This window comes from Clytia hemisphaerica, unplaced genomic scaffold (genome assembly GCF_902728285.1).
Source record: "Clytia hemisphaerica strain Z4C2 unplaced genomic scaffold, Clytia hemisphaerica genome assembly, whole genome shotgun sequence".
Lineage (NCBI taxonomy): Eukaryota > Metazoa > Cnidaria > Hydrozoa > Leptothecata > Clytiidae > Clytia > Clytia hemisphaerica.
The window spans coordinates 266,461-280,609 of record NW_027103902.1 but is presented as its reverse complement, the minus strand read 5'-3'; the positions used below and the strand labels follow the sequence as shown (position 1 = coordinate 280,609).

Here is a 14,149-nt window from a genome sequence, read left to right as displayed (position 1 = left end):
AGTTGACTATGTTCAATTGGTTCGATTGATTGTCAATAACATTCGATTTAATCTTCAATTTCGTTCGGTTATGATTATGTTCGATGAGTTTGATTGTGATTAAATTAAATTGGATCACTTTGTTAGGGCTGTTAGGGCTTAGGGCGTTCGACAATGGAATTGCAATTATTCAATTGCGTTCAATTACGTTTGATTGATTCGGCGTTGATTCGTTCGATTGACACCGTCTGGAGTAGAGCTGCGAGCGACACTGCGTAGTTTTTTTGTTTTAAATTTTGCTGCTTTGATTGGTCAGTCATTTGATTGCTATGAAAGTTTCCCTACACTGATGCTTTAAGTTACCCGACTTCACGGTATATACCGTCAACTGCTCTAACTTGGTGACTATCTGACAAAACATGGGACGGCAATTCAGCCACCATTTCACCGAACCTCCAAAGTCATTTGATTTGAGTTAATGAACAGCGTATTAAAAAACACACGATTTCTCTTTCGCACCAAGTAGGCTTTTAAATCAAAATATGAAAAAAAATCTGTAGTGAATAACACACGCGAGTGTCTGTGCATTCTGAACGAAGAAGTATGATTGATATACTTGGTGGAGTTATCAAAACAAATTTGTTGTCAAAGAGTTCTAATAGTAAGTGAAAATACAGACCAGATTACAACCAGTCCCATGTTTCGACCAATTTTCCCAAGTTAGAGCAGTGTTGACGGTATAGTCTTTATGGTTGAACCAGTGAGGGTTATAAAATATGATTTTAAAAAGACCTTTTTTGATTTATAAAAGGATATGGTGCGATGCTGTCTGTGTCATCTTTATAGATATAGTCAGATAGTAGTTTCGTATAAAGTTGGTCTAATGTCGTCACCCCTCTTCCAATTTTGACACCCTTCTTTAGAGGCATAATACTGAAATAGCTAGGAAGGTCAGAATCACTGATAGACAAAAGATTTATTACTCTATAATCACTAAGCAAAGAAAAATAGTTTCAATCAGTGATTTCGACCTTCCCATTGTTCCTATTTACATTCTTTTGCTTGCGAGTGAAGAAAACAATGAAGCGCTTTCGCAGCATTAATCTTTTATACGCATTTCGACAGGACGCTAGTGTGACTAACTGAAAGGTATATAAGGTAATTTATGTGTATTGGCCAATAAGACTTGGAAGGGAGACCAAATAGGTACAGCCGTTTTAGGTATGCCTTTTTAGAATAAAAATTTTTAACAAGTATTCATGCATTTCTAGTGAAATCAGTTAATACAGGGCCAGAAACATTCATAGAGCCTCATTTTATCTTTTTCAAGACAGCAATTTTTCCAGCTTATGAACTTTTCCAGCTTATGAACTTTTAGCCCTTACATTGTTTTAAAACCAGGAAATCACTCAATAATTTTGAAACATTTAAAGATGTTTTCGATCCTTGTTTGAATAGGTGGCTTCTTCACAAGGTGCTGACTTCTTTGTACTGGTGAAAGTAGTTTTCTTGTTTTGCAATCTGTATGGATAAAAATCATTGGTTAGGGACAGAATCATTTAGGGGGCCGTCCACATAGTATATAGGCACTAAAATGTCGAAAATTGGATACCCCCTCCCCCTGTACGCAAGCGTATGCAAATGGCTATTCCCCCCGGTAAGTACGTATTTTTCATCCACAACCCCCCTCGGTTGAAGAAAATTTCGAATTCGAATCGTTTGGTTCGGACCTTTATTTCAGACCTTTATTTCATAAATGAAACTCAATGTTTATTATGAAACTTTTTCATTCCTTGATGCGTATAAGAAGCTTAAAAATCGACAGAAAAACAAGCAAAAAAGGGCTGTGAAAAGATTTTCTCTGCATACGTACATTTTCCTTTGACTCCTCCCCTCCCACCGTACGCATGCATACTCTTTTGAGGAGACTCCCCCTCCCCCTTAGTGCGTATGTACTATGTGGACGGCCCCTAGGGTCAATGGGTTGGAGCTTGAGAGTCAAAATAAGGCTGGGAATAGCATTGGTAGGGACTAAAAGGCCCAGGTAGGAGTACCACTAGGGTTGTGGCTAACTCTGGTATGTTAATATTAGGTCTGTAGAATACACAATAAGTAGATTGTGAATTTGAGTTCTTGCAGTGGCTTCCTGGTCTAGTGGTAGTGTACGGAGCTTCTAAACCAAGTGTACTCTTCATGTGTTGGATTTCGAAATATCAAAGTCCAACTTAGAAATACCCAAAAAGTTCAAAAACTCCAGTAAACTCCAAATCAAATATAGAAAAATGCAAGATCTACTCTCACCCGGAAAAAGCCACAACCTCTTCACAATGGCCAAAGACAGTAGGACAAACAGTCGTATTTTTATGTCATTGTTACCAAGATTTAGCTCATGGAAGTTGCCATTCATATTTACAAACTTTGAAAGCCTCATAACTTGCTATCGATTTCAATTGAAGTTAACAGTAAATTTCTTTAATCTTTTACTGTTGTCTTTTGTTCAATACAGCATTTTTTTTAGAAAAAATCAAGCTCAAAATGGAACGTTGAGCTTGACTGAAAGACACATCCGACCTTGTTTCCTACTTTCCAGTCTCTAGTTTGTAGGTTTTCTGATTTATTTTGACTTTGTGAGTTATTTTCTATGTTTTTGAACAGTTTGAATGATTTCTTGAAAGGTCGCCACCGATTGGATTCGAACCCACCAAATAGAAAGTCAGATGATCAGAAACCCAATGCTCTAACCACTGTGCCTAAGATTCATCCCGAATGAGAGTTCCTGACGGCTATTTGTATTGTACAAACTACAGACAAGACCTCATTAAGAAAAATTCACTAAAGAAAGCTTGTTTCGAGTTCCAACCATGACCCTAACTGAAAATAACCCAAGTATTACTGGATACACAACCACACCCAAACACAACCCTACTAGGTGTAACCCTACATTCTTCGAATCATTCATTTTCGTCTTTTTTTGAATAAGTCAATTTTAAAAATAACAATTTTAATCTTTGTAAAATATGTCTGATCCTCTTCCGCCATCTTACGAAATGGTTTCTGGCAAAGACCAGCAACAGCAGCAACCGCCACAACAAATGCAGCAACAACCAGTAGCGCCACCACAAGCTGTTGCATATCAACCACAGCCACAAATGGGTTATGCACAACCTGGTATGCCAATACAGCAGCAACCAATGATGGGCGGCTGGAATACGCAAATGAGCGGGCAACAACAGAATTTAATGTTACGCCATCAAGGAATGATGATGAGAATGCTTCCCATGAAACTTGGTAAAGTGCCGGTCACGATGGCATGCCCTAATTGTGGTTCCCAAGTTTTAACAGAAACACGTCTGACCACTGGTTCCTGTGCTTGGATAATAGCAATACTCCTCTGCAGTTTTTTGTAAGTTTATTTTAACAATAAGCTCACATAATGATGATGGCTTAAAGAATTATTTTTGATGATTGAGTGTTTTCATTTTTTATGGGTTTCAATTATCCTTTTCTTACACTTTTTGCTTATTCAAAGGGAATCTCGTGCTTGAGATCTATAAATGATGTCATACCATTGCTTTTAGCTCAAGATTGATAAAATCATTAAAATTCTCTGCAATTGAGAAGAGCTGTACTGCTAAAACTCCTGGCAAGTATCTTTTGGATAATAAAAGGTCCTTTGATTATTTTTTTGTGTTCCAACAGATTATTTTTTGTGGCATGGATACCGTTAGTGATGGACAGTTGCAAAGATACAGTTCATAGTTGCCCAGAATGTAGAGGATATGTTGGTTTTGACCGTGACTGCACTCCTGGATTTTAACAAAATAATATTCAGTTACTGTACAGGAAAGAACAAAAACCTGTCTGGATTCAATTCTTGTGCGGACTGGTTATCATTCACAAACTATCACTTTCTGGATTAATGCTAACCAAATGAAAAGTATCTAATGATTGGAAAAATACACCCTTTTTTACAAACAGCTTGCTTCTCATCAATAGCAAGTGTTGAAGGAACGTTAAAGGCCCTTGATTAGCTAAATTATGTTTTAACAAGAGGATGATGATGAAAAAAATATAATAAAGTTTTTATCCTATCCTGGTGCAGGATTTTCGGTAAATTATTGATAATAAATTATGATTGTTATTATGAGACTATTTGTATTAGTTTGTATATCTTTCCTTTTTGTAAATAATAGTCTTATTAGCTCACATACAGTAAACATTATTCTGTCGAGTTGTGTGTATTTGGAATATTGTTATTCCTTAAAGCATCTTTCTATTTTTTTTTTCATTTGCCTCGATGACCGCATTAAAATGTGAATGTTATTAAAAAGGAGATTCTAATAGATTGAAATTCTTTAAATACCAATGATTTAGATAAAAATTTCAACAAAGCTTTAAATCTCACTTTTTCTCGAAATTTTGATATACTTTGCCATTTGAGTCATTAAAAATTGTTTATTTGTTAATATGTTATTTACGCCTTATGTTTTCCATTTTGCTGACAAATATCAACTTTTGTAAATAAAATTATAATTATATCAAATTTTAATTTCCTTATTGTAATAATAATAATTCCTGAATCCTTTTTTGAGTTTAGAACTCATCATAAAAAGATCTTTTTCTAGTTTTGAGGGGTTTAAGTTCTTTAGAGGCTTTACCCTCATTCCCAGGGTATTATAGGTCTTTTGATGCTTTCTGATGGCACCAGATAATGTCCTGGCGTTGACTGATTTTACATAATTTATTAAAAACGCAAAAGATTTTCATCTGCTCTTTGATTTTGAAAGCATTTAGGTTATCACAAAAGAAAATAATGAATGAGATTTTTCACGACAAGAACTTTTGCAATCATATGATTTTTTTGGCTCGAGAAGACCTTATTTTTTATTTATTATTTTAACTTGAAATGGAATATTGAACACTCCAGGCTTCACTTTCTTTCTCACTTTAAGTCCCCCGGAAAACTATTCAGAGTTTGTTTTTCTTATCGAATCAATAAGTAACCTAAAATTAGATTCTTTTCCCTTTTGACTGTTCTTTTCACTGTTGATAACTTTTCTTTTCAAATCTTTTGTTTCGACTTATCAATTTTTCATTTTTTTATTTATTCCAGGCAAAGAAAAAAATATATAATATTACAATGACGTCAGCTTACCCCACCCAAGGAAAAGGTGCGGGAGTACCTCCACCTGCCACGGGTCAACAACAACAACCTCCTCCACCACCAGGCTACTATCAGACACAGCCAGGGATGCAACCCCCTCCCGTAGGGATGCAACCTTCTCCCATGGGTATGCAACAACCACCCATGGGTATGCAGCAGGCTCCCATAGCTCAGCAGCCAGGTGGAGTGCCCTACGTTATGAACAATAGAGCTATGATAGCAATGCTCCCAATGAAACTCGGTCGGCAGCCGGTACAACTGAAATGTGTAACTTGTATGCAATATATCACAACTGACGTCAGAGAAACTATTGGAACCTGTCAATGGCTCATTGCTATCCTTCTATGTAGCTTTTTGTAAGTCTAACTTCTATGTTGAAACTTTTTATATTTGCACAAATTTTGACAAATACCATAATCAAGGTAAAGAACCTAACATAGTTGTGGCCCCTATAAGTAAGTTTTCAGGCTTGTTTAAGTGCAATTTTAGGATTGACATGAAATATTAATTCAGAACTATTTATTTTTTTCCTATAATAGCCTACTGTATTGCTTCGAATAAATTTCCCCTTTTAAACACCCCTCTCTTAAAAACTCCCCTCCTAAAAATTAAATTTATCAATAAACGCCTCCTTCGAATGAATGCCTACCCTCTAGGAGGGCATTTATTTGTAACAAGTACCTAAAAGGAAGAATTATATTAAGGAAAATTTAAATATACGTCGCTAAATGTATTTCTTCAGTGTTCTAAAAACAAAGATATATGATATGATGAAAATCATTTTCGTTTTTCTCTCACCTCAGACTGTTTATTTTTGCTTGGATACCTTTTGTTATTGACGATTTGAAAGATGCTGTCCATAGTTGTCCGAATTGCAAATCATACTGTGGATTCCATCGTACCTACGCACCGGGTTATTGATCATACACAAAATTTACTTCGTACGGTTTCTTGTATTATGTATATACAATCTTTGCATGATGAGCTATTTGAAAAGGTATCTGGGTTCGAGTTGATTCAGATCGAATGTCTTTGCAAATCATCATTTATGGTTATATGATGACCAGGGCTTACTGGGACCCAGCTCTCTTCACAATTACTTGGATAAGTGTTTCTATTGCTAATTGTTCCATCCAATCATATTACCCTATTCATTCATTCATTGATTTACAAGATTTGTGGTGATGTTGTGAGGTAGAATATTGCGAACTTGATACTGTATTCAAATCAAAGTGAGAATACAATTAGATATCGTTAACTGTATCGATTTTTTATTCAAACCGTAAAACTGTAAACTCAAATCACTTCAAATGGAAATACCATAAAAGTAGTGGAAACTTATCTTAAGGAAATTTCTCTGCTGTATAATTCGTTATCTTTTTCGTTATTTTTCTTTCGCGATGGTTACTGGTAAGCAGTTATTTTTTCACTTTTTATTGGGCTATTCCAAAAATAGTCTGCACCCCCTATGTTGAGGAGGTGTGACGTCCAGGATGGTCTGGAATGTGAAAAATCCAAGGTGGTCCGGTTTTCCGATTGTAAAAATCCAGGGTGGTCAGTGAAACGAAGTTGAAAATCCAGGGTGGTCCAAAAATAGAAAAGAAGTAGTTCCTGAAAATTAAAAAATATCCAGGGGGATATTTTTTTATAAAAAAGACCTAAACATAGGGCGTATAATTTTTTTCTGGAATAGCCCATCTTTGTTTGTGCTCTTCTTTGCTTTTGTTTATTAATTATCACAAATATTACTTTTAACTTATTAATGCCTTTCTCTTAAGGCCATCCATACTAAACAAACCAACTTACTCACACTCTAATTTTAAACGGTTTCTAGAAGCTATCAACCAAGTTCAACCAAGTTAACAAGCAAGGCTTGATAGCAGATAACAGTTGCTCAAATAACGCTAATTTCTCCAGCTTTATACCCTGTGTCAGTTCCCGGTCTAACTTTTTTACACAGGAAGATAATCGAACATTTCTATCGAAATCCAAATAAGCACGTAGAATTTTTATTGTTCCCTGGTCCAAAAAATCAGTGGGGATAGTTTTGGAGTGTAATTTTGCTCTTTGAATTTCAAATAGAGATGAAATCAAAGTCAATTTCCCAGTAAGCTTAAACTTTTTGGAACTACCAAATCTTCCAGTGGGGATGGTGTGCCACCGGGTCTGTGACACGGGAGTGTATTCTTTTTCTAACAATGATAAAATATTTCGATTTGACATGTACCTAATTGTTTTTTGTTTCATATATTTAAAAATTCGTTTTGCAGCTTGTAAATTTTCAAAATTGATATAATCATCCTATCAGGGCTTAGGCCCCATCGTTAGTAGAACCCTTTTCGAAGAAACAAAGGAGTGTAGTACATTAAAGGTTTTGTTTTTACATAAGTGTTCCCGTTTCATATCAGACACATATTTCATATCGGGACAGTGTCTTCCTATTGTTATGTTATGCTGATATAAGCAAGAAATATTTTTCTTTTCCTCTTTCCGACCAATCTTGCTCCACATCCGTGTCAAAAGCTTGTAAATTAAAATTGACGAGTAAGCAAACGATAGCACTCTTATTTAAAATCAAAACCTTTAAGCAGTAAAACAGTGTTTATTATGTATAAATAAGACACGTAATGACTTCTAATTATTACTACCTATTCCAATTTTTGTGATTTAAAATCCTTTATTTTCTATCTTGTTTTTCCATGGTAATTAGTCTTTAATGAATGATTATCATTTAATTATTCTTGTAAATTATGTGTATCTTGTACATAAAGAAAATAAAACCTTTATTATATTTTGATCGGAAGATAACCATCATTCCATTGTATTTTTCATGTTTGATTATTTAAAAAAATGATCGATTGTGTTGCAATTATTTTAGAGAATTTGACAATACTATTACACGAATTTTTTTTATAAGAACATCCAAAATTTTTGAAGCCTTCGGATATTCTTAACTTTTTTTTTTTTTAAGCCATGTTCTTATTTTTCATTATTTTATGAGTAATTTTGACAATTTTCCTAAGAAATTGGGTGTGTCAGAGTCCTCAAAGCCTTAAATGTTCTTAACTTGTTCTTAATATTTTGGCCATCGAAGCCTCATGTTCTTATATAGTTTGTTCTTATAAAAGAACAAGTATTTTGTCTCATTTTTTTTTTGAAAATACACATTCTTTTTTTATTAGAAGAAGAACATTTGAAGAACATTTTTACGCTAAAAATTCGAAAAGTTGAGCACATCCAAAGGTTTCAAAAGTTTTAGATTTTCTTTTAAATAAAATCTAGTTTTAGAAACTAGTTAAAATCTAGTTTTAGAAACTAGTTTTACCAAGCAGCCTCGCAGTTTCTTAAGAAATCGGCCTTTTGAGCCTTAAGTGTTTCTTACATGTTTCTAAACTTTTTGACATAATCAGCCTATTTTTCATGAAAAGAAAAAATACATTTGTTTCGATTGGAAGGTTAAAAAAAAAACGAATTAAAAAATGTTTTTTTCTCATTCTCAGCCTCAGTATGTTTCTTAGATGTTTCTTAAAGTCTATTCACGATAAGTGTGCACTTTTTTTTCTTTTACCTATAACTTTTACAGGAATTCTTCAATCTTTATAAATTTGGTATCATTGGAAAGATATTAGTAAGTGGAACAATTTGAAATAAAAAAATCTTTAAAAAAATTCTAAAAATGAAGATGAAAATGAAGAAGAAAAAAGGAAGATCTTGTAGAAAAGTGCTATAACTATCGTTTTCACTGAAGTGAATCCTCGATCATCGAACGTCATCACTGTGAAAAAAATTCTCAAAAATAATCATTCAGTCAAAAGATATCAAACAAAGTTATAAGCTGATTGACGTCTAAAAACGCTGTTTTCTGCAGTTTTTTGCTGTTTTTTTGGGGTCAATCACTTATTAACTTTATATCATAACTTTATATTGAATAAATATTTTAATGAAATTTCTTCAGAGTGATGATCTCCTAAGATCAAAGAATCTCTCCAGTAAAAATGAAAGTTATAGCATTTTTCTACAAGATCTTCCTTTTTTTCTTCTTAATTTTCATCTTCATTTTTAGAATTTTTTTAAAGATTTTTTTACTTCAAATTGTTCCACTCACTAATATCTTTCCAATGATACCAAATTTATAAAGATTGAAGAATTCCTTCAAAAGTTATAGGTAAAAGAAAAAAGAGTGCACACTTATCGTGAATAGACTTTAGTTTTTAGGCATTCTGAGTGGACAGTCATCAGAAAATTAGAAAATGATTAATTAGACTAGCATGTTAGCACGACTAACTTTAAAAGACTGGGGTATTTTAAGATAAACAATTATACCGGGTGTATATAAGTTACCCTCTTTGATTTGATATTATAGGCATATTATGATTAGATTTTTCAAAGATTGTTTCGGAATCATTCAGAGGAAAACCTAACTTAAAATTTAGTGTATTCATTTTTTTTTTAATTTTACGTCATTGGTTCAAAAGTTATGTTCAAAAACCTAAAATGTCAATTTAAAAAAATGTCAAAAAGGGCTAAAAACAAGGGTATTAATTTATGAGAGAAAGAACGTCTTTTACCAAAACATTAAAATACAAAATCTTGCTCCTTGTAACACTCTTTATGTTTTCTTTATCCATATTGTTTTTGTTGACTTCTGTTTTCCCCTTGGGTATAAACAAGATGCAGAATGCATCAACCCCCACAAAAGTGTCAACATCTTTCCAAGAGTTTCCGAAAGTTTTCTGTGTGTGCATCATCGTTGAGAAAGGTGGAGAAGGTAAAAGTTTTGAGAAAAATGCCTTGTTTGAACTGTTGCAGCTCATTTTGATTCACCCTGTATTTACAGGGATGCTTAACCTTGTAAATAAGTGCTTTTTACATAATGGAAATACATTTCCTGATGCATACCAGGCGTAGTTAATCGATATAATCGATAATCTTGAGTAATCGATAAATAATCGATAAGTAATCGATGGATTAGATATCGATTAACCGATAGAATCGATAGGTAATCGATACTCAAGATTTTTTCAAAGCTCGATTATTCATCGATCAATTTTGTCATCGATTGTTTATCGATTATAGATTGATTATACTTCGATTAAATTAAGTATCGATTAAAAATCGATCGGCTATCGATCACAGCTTTTGATCGATTACATATCGATTAAAAATTGATTAATCATCGATCAAATAGTTAATCGATCAACTATCGATTCGTGATCGATTATTTATCGATTACTCAAGATTATCGATTATATCGATTAACTACGCCTGGTGCATAAAATCGTTTTGTGTCTAATTCATTACAATCAATTTAAATACTTTCGTTTTTCGCCTTTTTTGACATTTTTCAAAATTGACATTTTAAGGTTTTTGAACACAACTTTTGAACCAATGAAGTAAAATTTAAGTTAGGCTTTCCTATGAATGATTCTGAAACAATCTTTGAAAAATCTCTTTTCGACTGCCTACTACAATATCAAATCAAAGAGGGTAACTTATTTGTGGCACACCCGGTAAGATTAAAAACGATCTTAGTCAAAAGGAATTAATTTTTGTCTTTGTAAAACTTTATTTTTACACTGTCACAAATATATCTTATACATTATCATCCTAAAATACTAAATCTACAAAATCATATTAAATTATAAATATTCATAATAATCGTATCAAAAAAGTTTAAAGCAGATCTAAAGTGAACTTTGTACGTCGTGATAATTTTGTTCCTTTTATCCCCATCATAGTGAAAACAAAAACAAAATTAGTAACAGAAAAAATGCACCAATGGTTATACAACAAAGAACTTGAACTCTACCGACTTTCTTTGGGATGTGCATATCTCTCTACCATTGTCAGTTCGTGGAAACATTCATCGTGATTAATATGTAAGTTTTATTGAAGCGACCGTAGTACAGTGGTAGAGCATCCGGCTACGGTTCGCAAGGTTGTGGGTTCAACCCCCAGCCGGGTCATACCAAAGATTCCCAAAATGGTACTTGATGCCTCTCTGCTTGATGCTCAGCAACTAAGAGAAGGATCAAGGGTAAGTGGAGAAATCCAGGGAGAAAGAGTGGCACCCTCCCCTACCTTCGGGTAGATAGCTATCGAAAGAGGAGCCTTCGGGTCGCCTCCGACTGCGGTCGCAGACTTACTTACTACTTTATTGAACTCTAAAATCTAAGACTGGAAAGAGCATATTTTTAGGGAAGACAACTAAAATCGATCAATTTTACAGCTCTGGGCTACAATATTTGGCTACTCTTTAATCTTTTTCAAGTAAAAGATGTCAATAAGATACGAGCAGGTTAGACCTTTCCAAGGGAGTTGCTATGGAGATAACCATTCTAGTGATTTATTTAGAGTTCAATGGTAAGTCTGTTATTATTTATTTGGAAAAGTTAATCTTAATATGTAATTTTTTGAGAGACGAGATTGAATTTTCTTATTATTCACTAACTGTACACCTAATCAACAAAATATGGATTGTCCAATCAAACCTCTTCAAAATTAAATGAACCAACCAATCAACAGCGATGTTTCAAACATACATTGAACGGTTTCGGTGCATGCGTGACTTTAGTGTTTCCATTCGTGCTTAGCTCCTTATTCAACGGTGAATTCTCCAACTTGAAATTATATAAGAAATTCGTTAAGAACAAGAACAGCTCAGATTTAGCGATAGTTTGCCCAATACATTGTCGAGGTCCCGCGCTGAACGCGAGGAAATTCTTGATTTTACTTGATGGGAGGAGGGAGCCATCTTGATCAAGGAATCTGTCTGGATTAAATTGTAAAGCATCTTTGAAGTTTTTAGGATCGTGATGGATGGTCCACAAATTGATCATGAAGGGAGTACCTTTTGGATGAAAAAAAAAGAATTTTGATATACAAGTTTTGAAATACATTTTTAACCTTTTCAAAACACTTCTTCAATCGTAACCACATAAAGAATTCACCCATATATAAGTCAGATTAATTATTAACTACTTTAAGGGAATAACAAATTTTCTTCTTTCGGAAAAACCGCGAAAATTAGAACCCACGAATTACAAATTCAAAAATTGTGAAAATCCCTTGGGTGATAAAAGAATGTGCCCAAAATAGGGTAAAACTGCGAAAATTAATTCCCTCGAAATGTGATTTTTTCGATTTTTTTCCGACCGCTAAAATTATTTCCCTTAAGGAAATGTGATGATGTTTTTTAATGTATTGTTGATGTCTTTTGCAGAAGGAGTCTGAGAAAGTTATGAGAACGAAATGAATTCCTTAAGTTGTTTACTAGAACTATGGATTTTTTATCTTACCGAATATCGAACAGGAAGGTTCTTAGAATAAGAATCTTTTCCAAATAAAAACATACCTTTTTCGATATTGAAACCATTTAATGTTGTATTCTCTCTCGCTTTATGAAAAACACCAAAAGGTAGAGTAGATGCCAATCTCAAAGTCTCATAAATCACTGCCATGAAATAAGAAAGATGTTGTTTATCTTCTAGTCTAACTGGCATTTGTATACCATCATCTGTTTTGGGTCCTTTAATGCTGTCTAAGTGCTGGTGGCATTTTTCTTGTACTTCCGGCCATTTAATGAGGAACAGGATTGACCATGTAGCGGAAACTGCCACCGTTTCGACTCCAGCCAAAAACATATCAAAGACGTTCATCTCCAAATGATCACGTGTGAAATCTACAAATTGTTTTTTGTCACCATTTTCAACATTATTATTTTCAGCATCACTATTCTCCATTTTAGATCTTAATAAAGCTTCAATATAGTTTGATGGTTTATTCACCATGTCGTAATCTCGTTCTATTTTACTGACCAGATTTTGTAAGACGTCATCCCTCTCTTGAATCACTTTGATCATCTTGGTCAGTTCAGGATTCGGAAGATAACGCAAAACGGGGTAGAAATTTACCATCGAGAGTGTGACACCGGACTGCATCATGTAGAAAACAGCTTCGCGGATTTTTAAGAAGCGATCGCAATCTTTACGTATTTTCTCACCAAGAACAATTGTAGACATTACATTAAAAAATGTATGTTCAACATCATGAAAAATTTGAAATTTCGGATCTTCAATATGTTGGTTACATGTTTTAAAGAAAGTTTGTAGATTATCTAGAACCCGGACCTCTAGAGACTCCATTTCGTCCCCAAACATTTGGAACGCTGATTGAGCCAGCTTGCGGTGCAAGATCAAAGAATCACTGTAATCTCCCATAATAATGTCTTTAGATCCACGGGAATAAACAACATCACCAACATAGAGTGGTAGCCTATCAGCATATCTCTTTGTGATGCAAACCTTCTTAGCTAGGTCATAATCTGTGATGACAATAAAGGGCTTATCGGCCATCCATAGGGTGAACATTGTTCCGTATTCTTTTGATAACTTATCCATAGCTAAATGAATATCTTTCCGGAGTAAATGTAAATTTCCGATTATCGGTAATGGAAATGGTCCGGGTGGGTATTTTCTTATGATGTAACTCTTGTACGCTAACCATATTACGGTTAGGAAGGCTAGAGCAGTGATGATCATTTCGTTTTGGTTCTAAAAGAAAATATTTGGAATGTCTTATAAACCTTACTCCTTAACTCGAACAACTTTTTGTTTCCTGTTCGTGCTCGGGGTACCTAAGGCTACTCCCAATGGTCGCATGAGGTAATCATAATTTTTTTAAAGTTTTTTTCTCGAAGCGTTTTGATATAGATAGAAAATGGGATGGGACATGGTCAGATGGTTCGTTCCACTTGCTCCATAACAAAAAAATTTTGAGAAAAGCTCGTTTTCGCCCCCTTTTGATGACGTCATGAAAAAAAATCTTAAATAACTTCAAATTGGAGAAAGCTTTTGATTTAAAATTTTTACCAAAGGTGTAAATCGATGAAAGGAAGCGATCTACGAAAAAAATTAAAAGGTTTTTGCCTAAAGTTAGTTTTTTATCAACCACGGGAGTATATCGAGTAGTGCGAAGATATCTCGTAAATACCTTTTTATGCTTTAA

General features: G+C 33.9%; 3 protein-coding genes across 3 annotated transcripts; 2 read left to right on the top strand and 1 right to left on the bottom strand.

Moving 5' to 3' along the window:
- Positions 1-1,732: 1,732 nt before the first annotated feature.
- On the top strand, positions 1,733-4,202 carry LOC136808926 (lipopolysaccharide-induced tumor necrosis factor-alpha factor homolog). Its single transcript, XM_067065488.1, has 2 exons — positions 1,733-3,382; positions 3,679-4,202. Exons 1-2 carry the CDS (start codon positions 2,997-2,999, stop codon positions 3,794-3,796), a joined length of 504 nt encoding a protein of 167 aa, XP_066921589.1. The 5' UTR covers positions 1,733-2,996; the 3' UTR covers positions 3,797-4,202.
- A 917-nt stretch (positions 4,203-5,119) lies between these two features.
- Positions 5,120-6,064, top strand: LOC136808962 (cell death-inducing p53-target protein 1-like). The gene is made up of 2 exons (XM_067065535.1): positions 5,120-5,499; positions 5,947-6,064. Exons 1-2 carry the CDS (start codon positions 5,120-5,122, stop codon positions 6,062-6,064), a joined length of 498 nt encoding a protein of 165 aa, XP_066921636.1.
- Positions 6,065-11,302: 5,238 nt separating this feature from the next.
- LOC136808922 (steroid 17-alpha-hydroxylase/17,20 lyase-like) lies at positions 11,303-13,691 on the bottom strand. The gene is made up of 2 exons (XM_067065483.1): positions 12,498-13,691; positions 11,303-11,993 (listed from the first exon to the last, which is right to left on the bottom strand). Exons 1-2 carry the CDS (start codon positions 13,681-13,683, stop codon positions 11,662-11,664), a joined length of 1,518 nt encoding a protein of 505 aa, XP_066921584.1. The 5' UTR covers positions 13,684-13,691; the 3' UTR covers positions 11,303-11,661.
- Positions 13,692-14,149: the final 458 nt, after the last annotated feature.

Excerpts from the sequence above, each read along its gene's own strand:
- LOC136808926 (XM_067065488.1), top strand. The coding sequence starts at position 2,997 with ATGTCTGATCCTCTTCCGCCATCTTACGAAATGGTTTCTGGCAAAGAC. Across the intron at positions 3,383-3,678 it reads ATACTCCTCTGCAGTTTTTT|ATTATTTTTTGTGGCATGGA; the intron begins GTAAGTTTATTT and ends GTGTTCCAACAG.
- LOC136808962 (XM_067065535.1), top strand. The coding sequence starts at position 5,120 with ATGACGTCAGCTTACCCCACCCAAGGAAAAGGTGCGGGAGTACCTCCA. Across the intron at positions 5,500-5,946 it reads ATCCTTCTATGTAGCTTTTT|ACTGTTTATTTTTGCTTGGA; the intron begins GTAAGTCTAACT and ends CTCTCACCTCAG.
- LOC136808922 (XM_067065483.1), bottom strand. The coding sequence starts at position 13,683 with ATGATCATCACTGCTCTAGCCTTCCTAACCGTAATATGGTTAGCGTAC. Across the intron at positions 11,994-12,497 it reads TGGTTTCAATATCGAAAAAG|GTACTCCCTTCATGATCAAT; the intron begins GTATGTTTTTAT and ends TTCATCCAAAAG.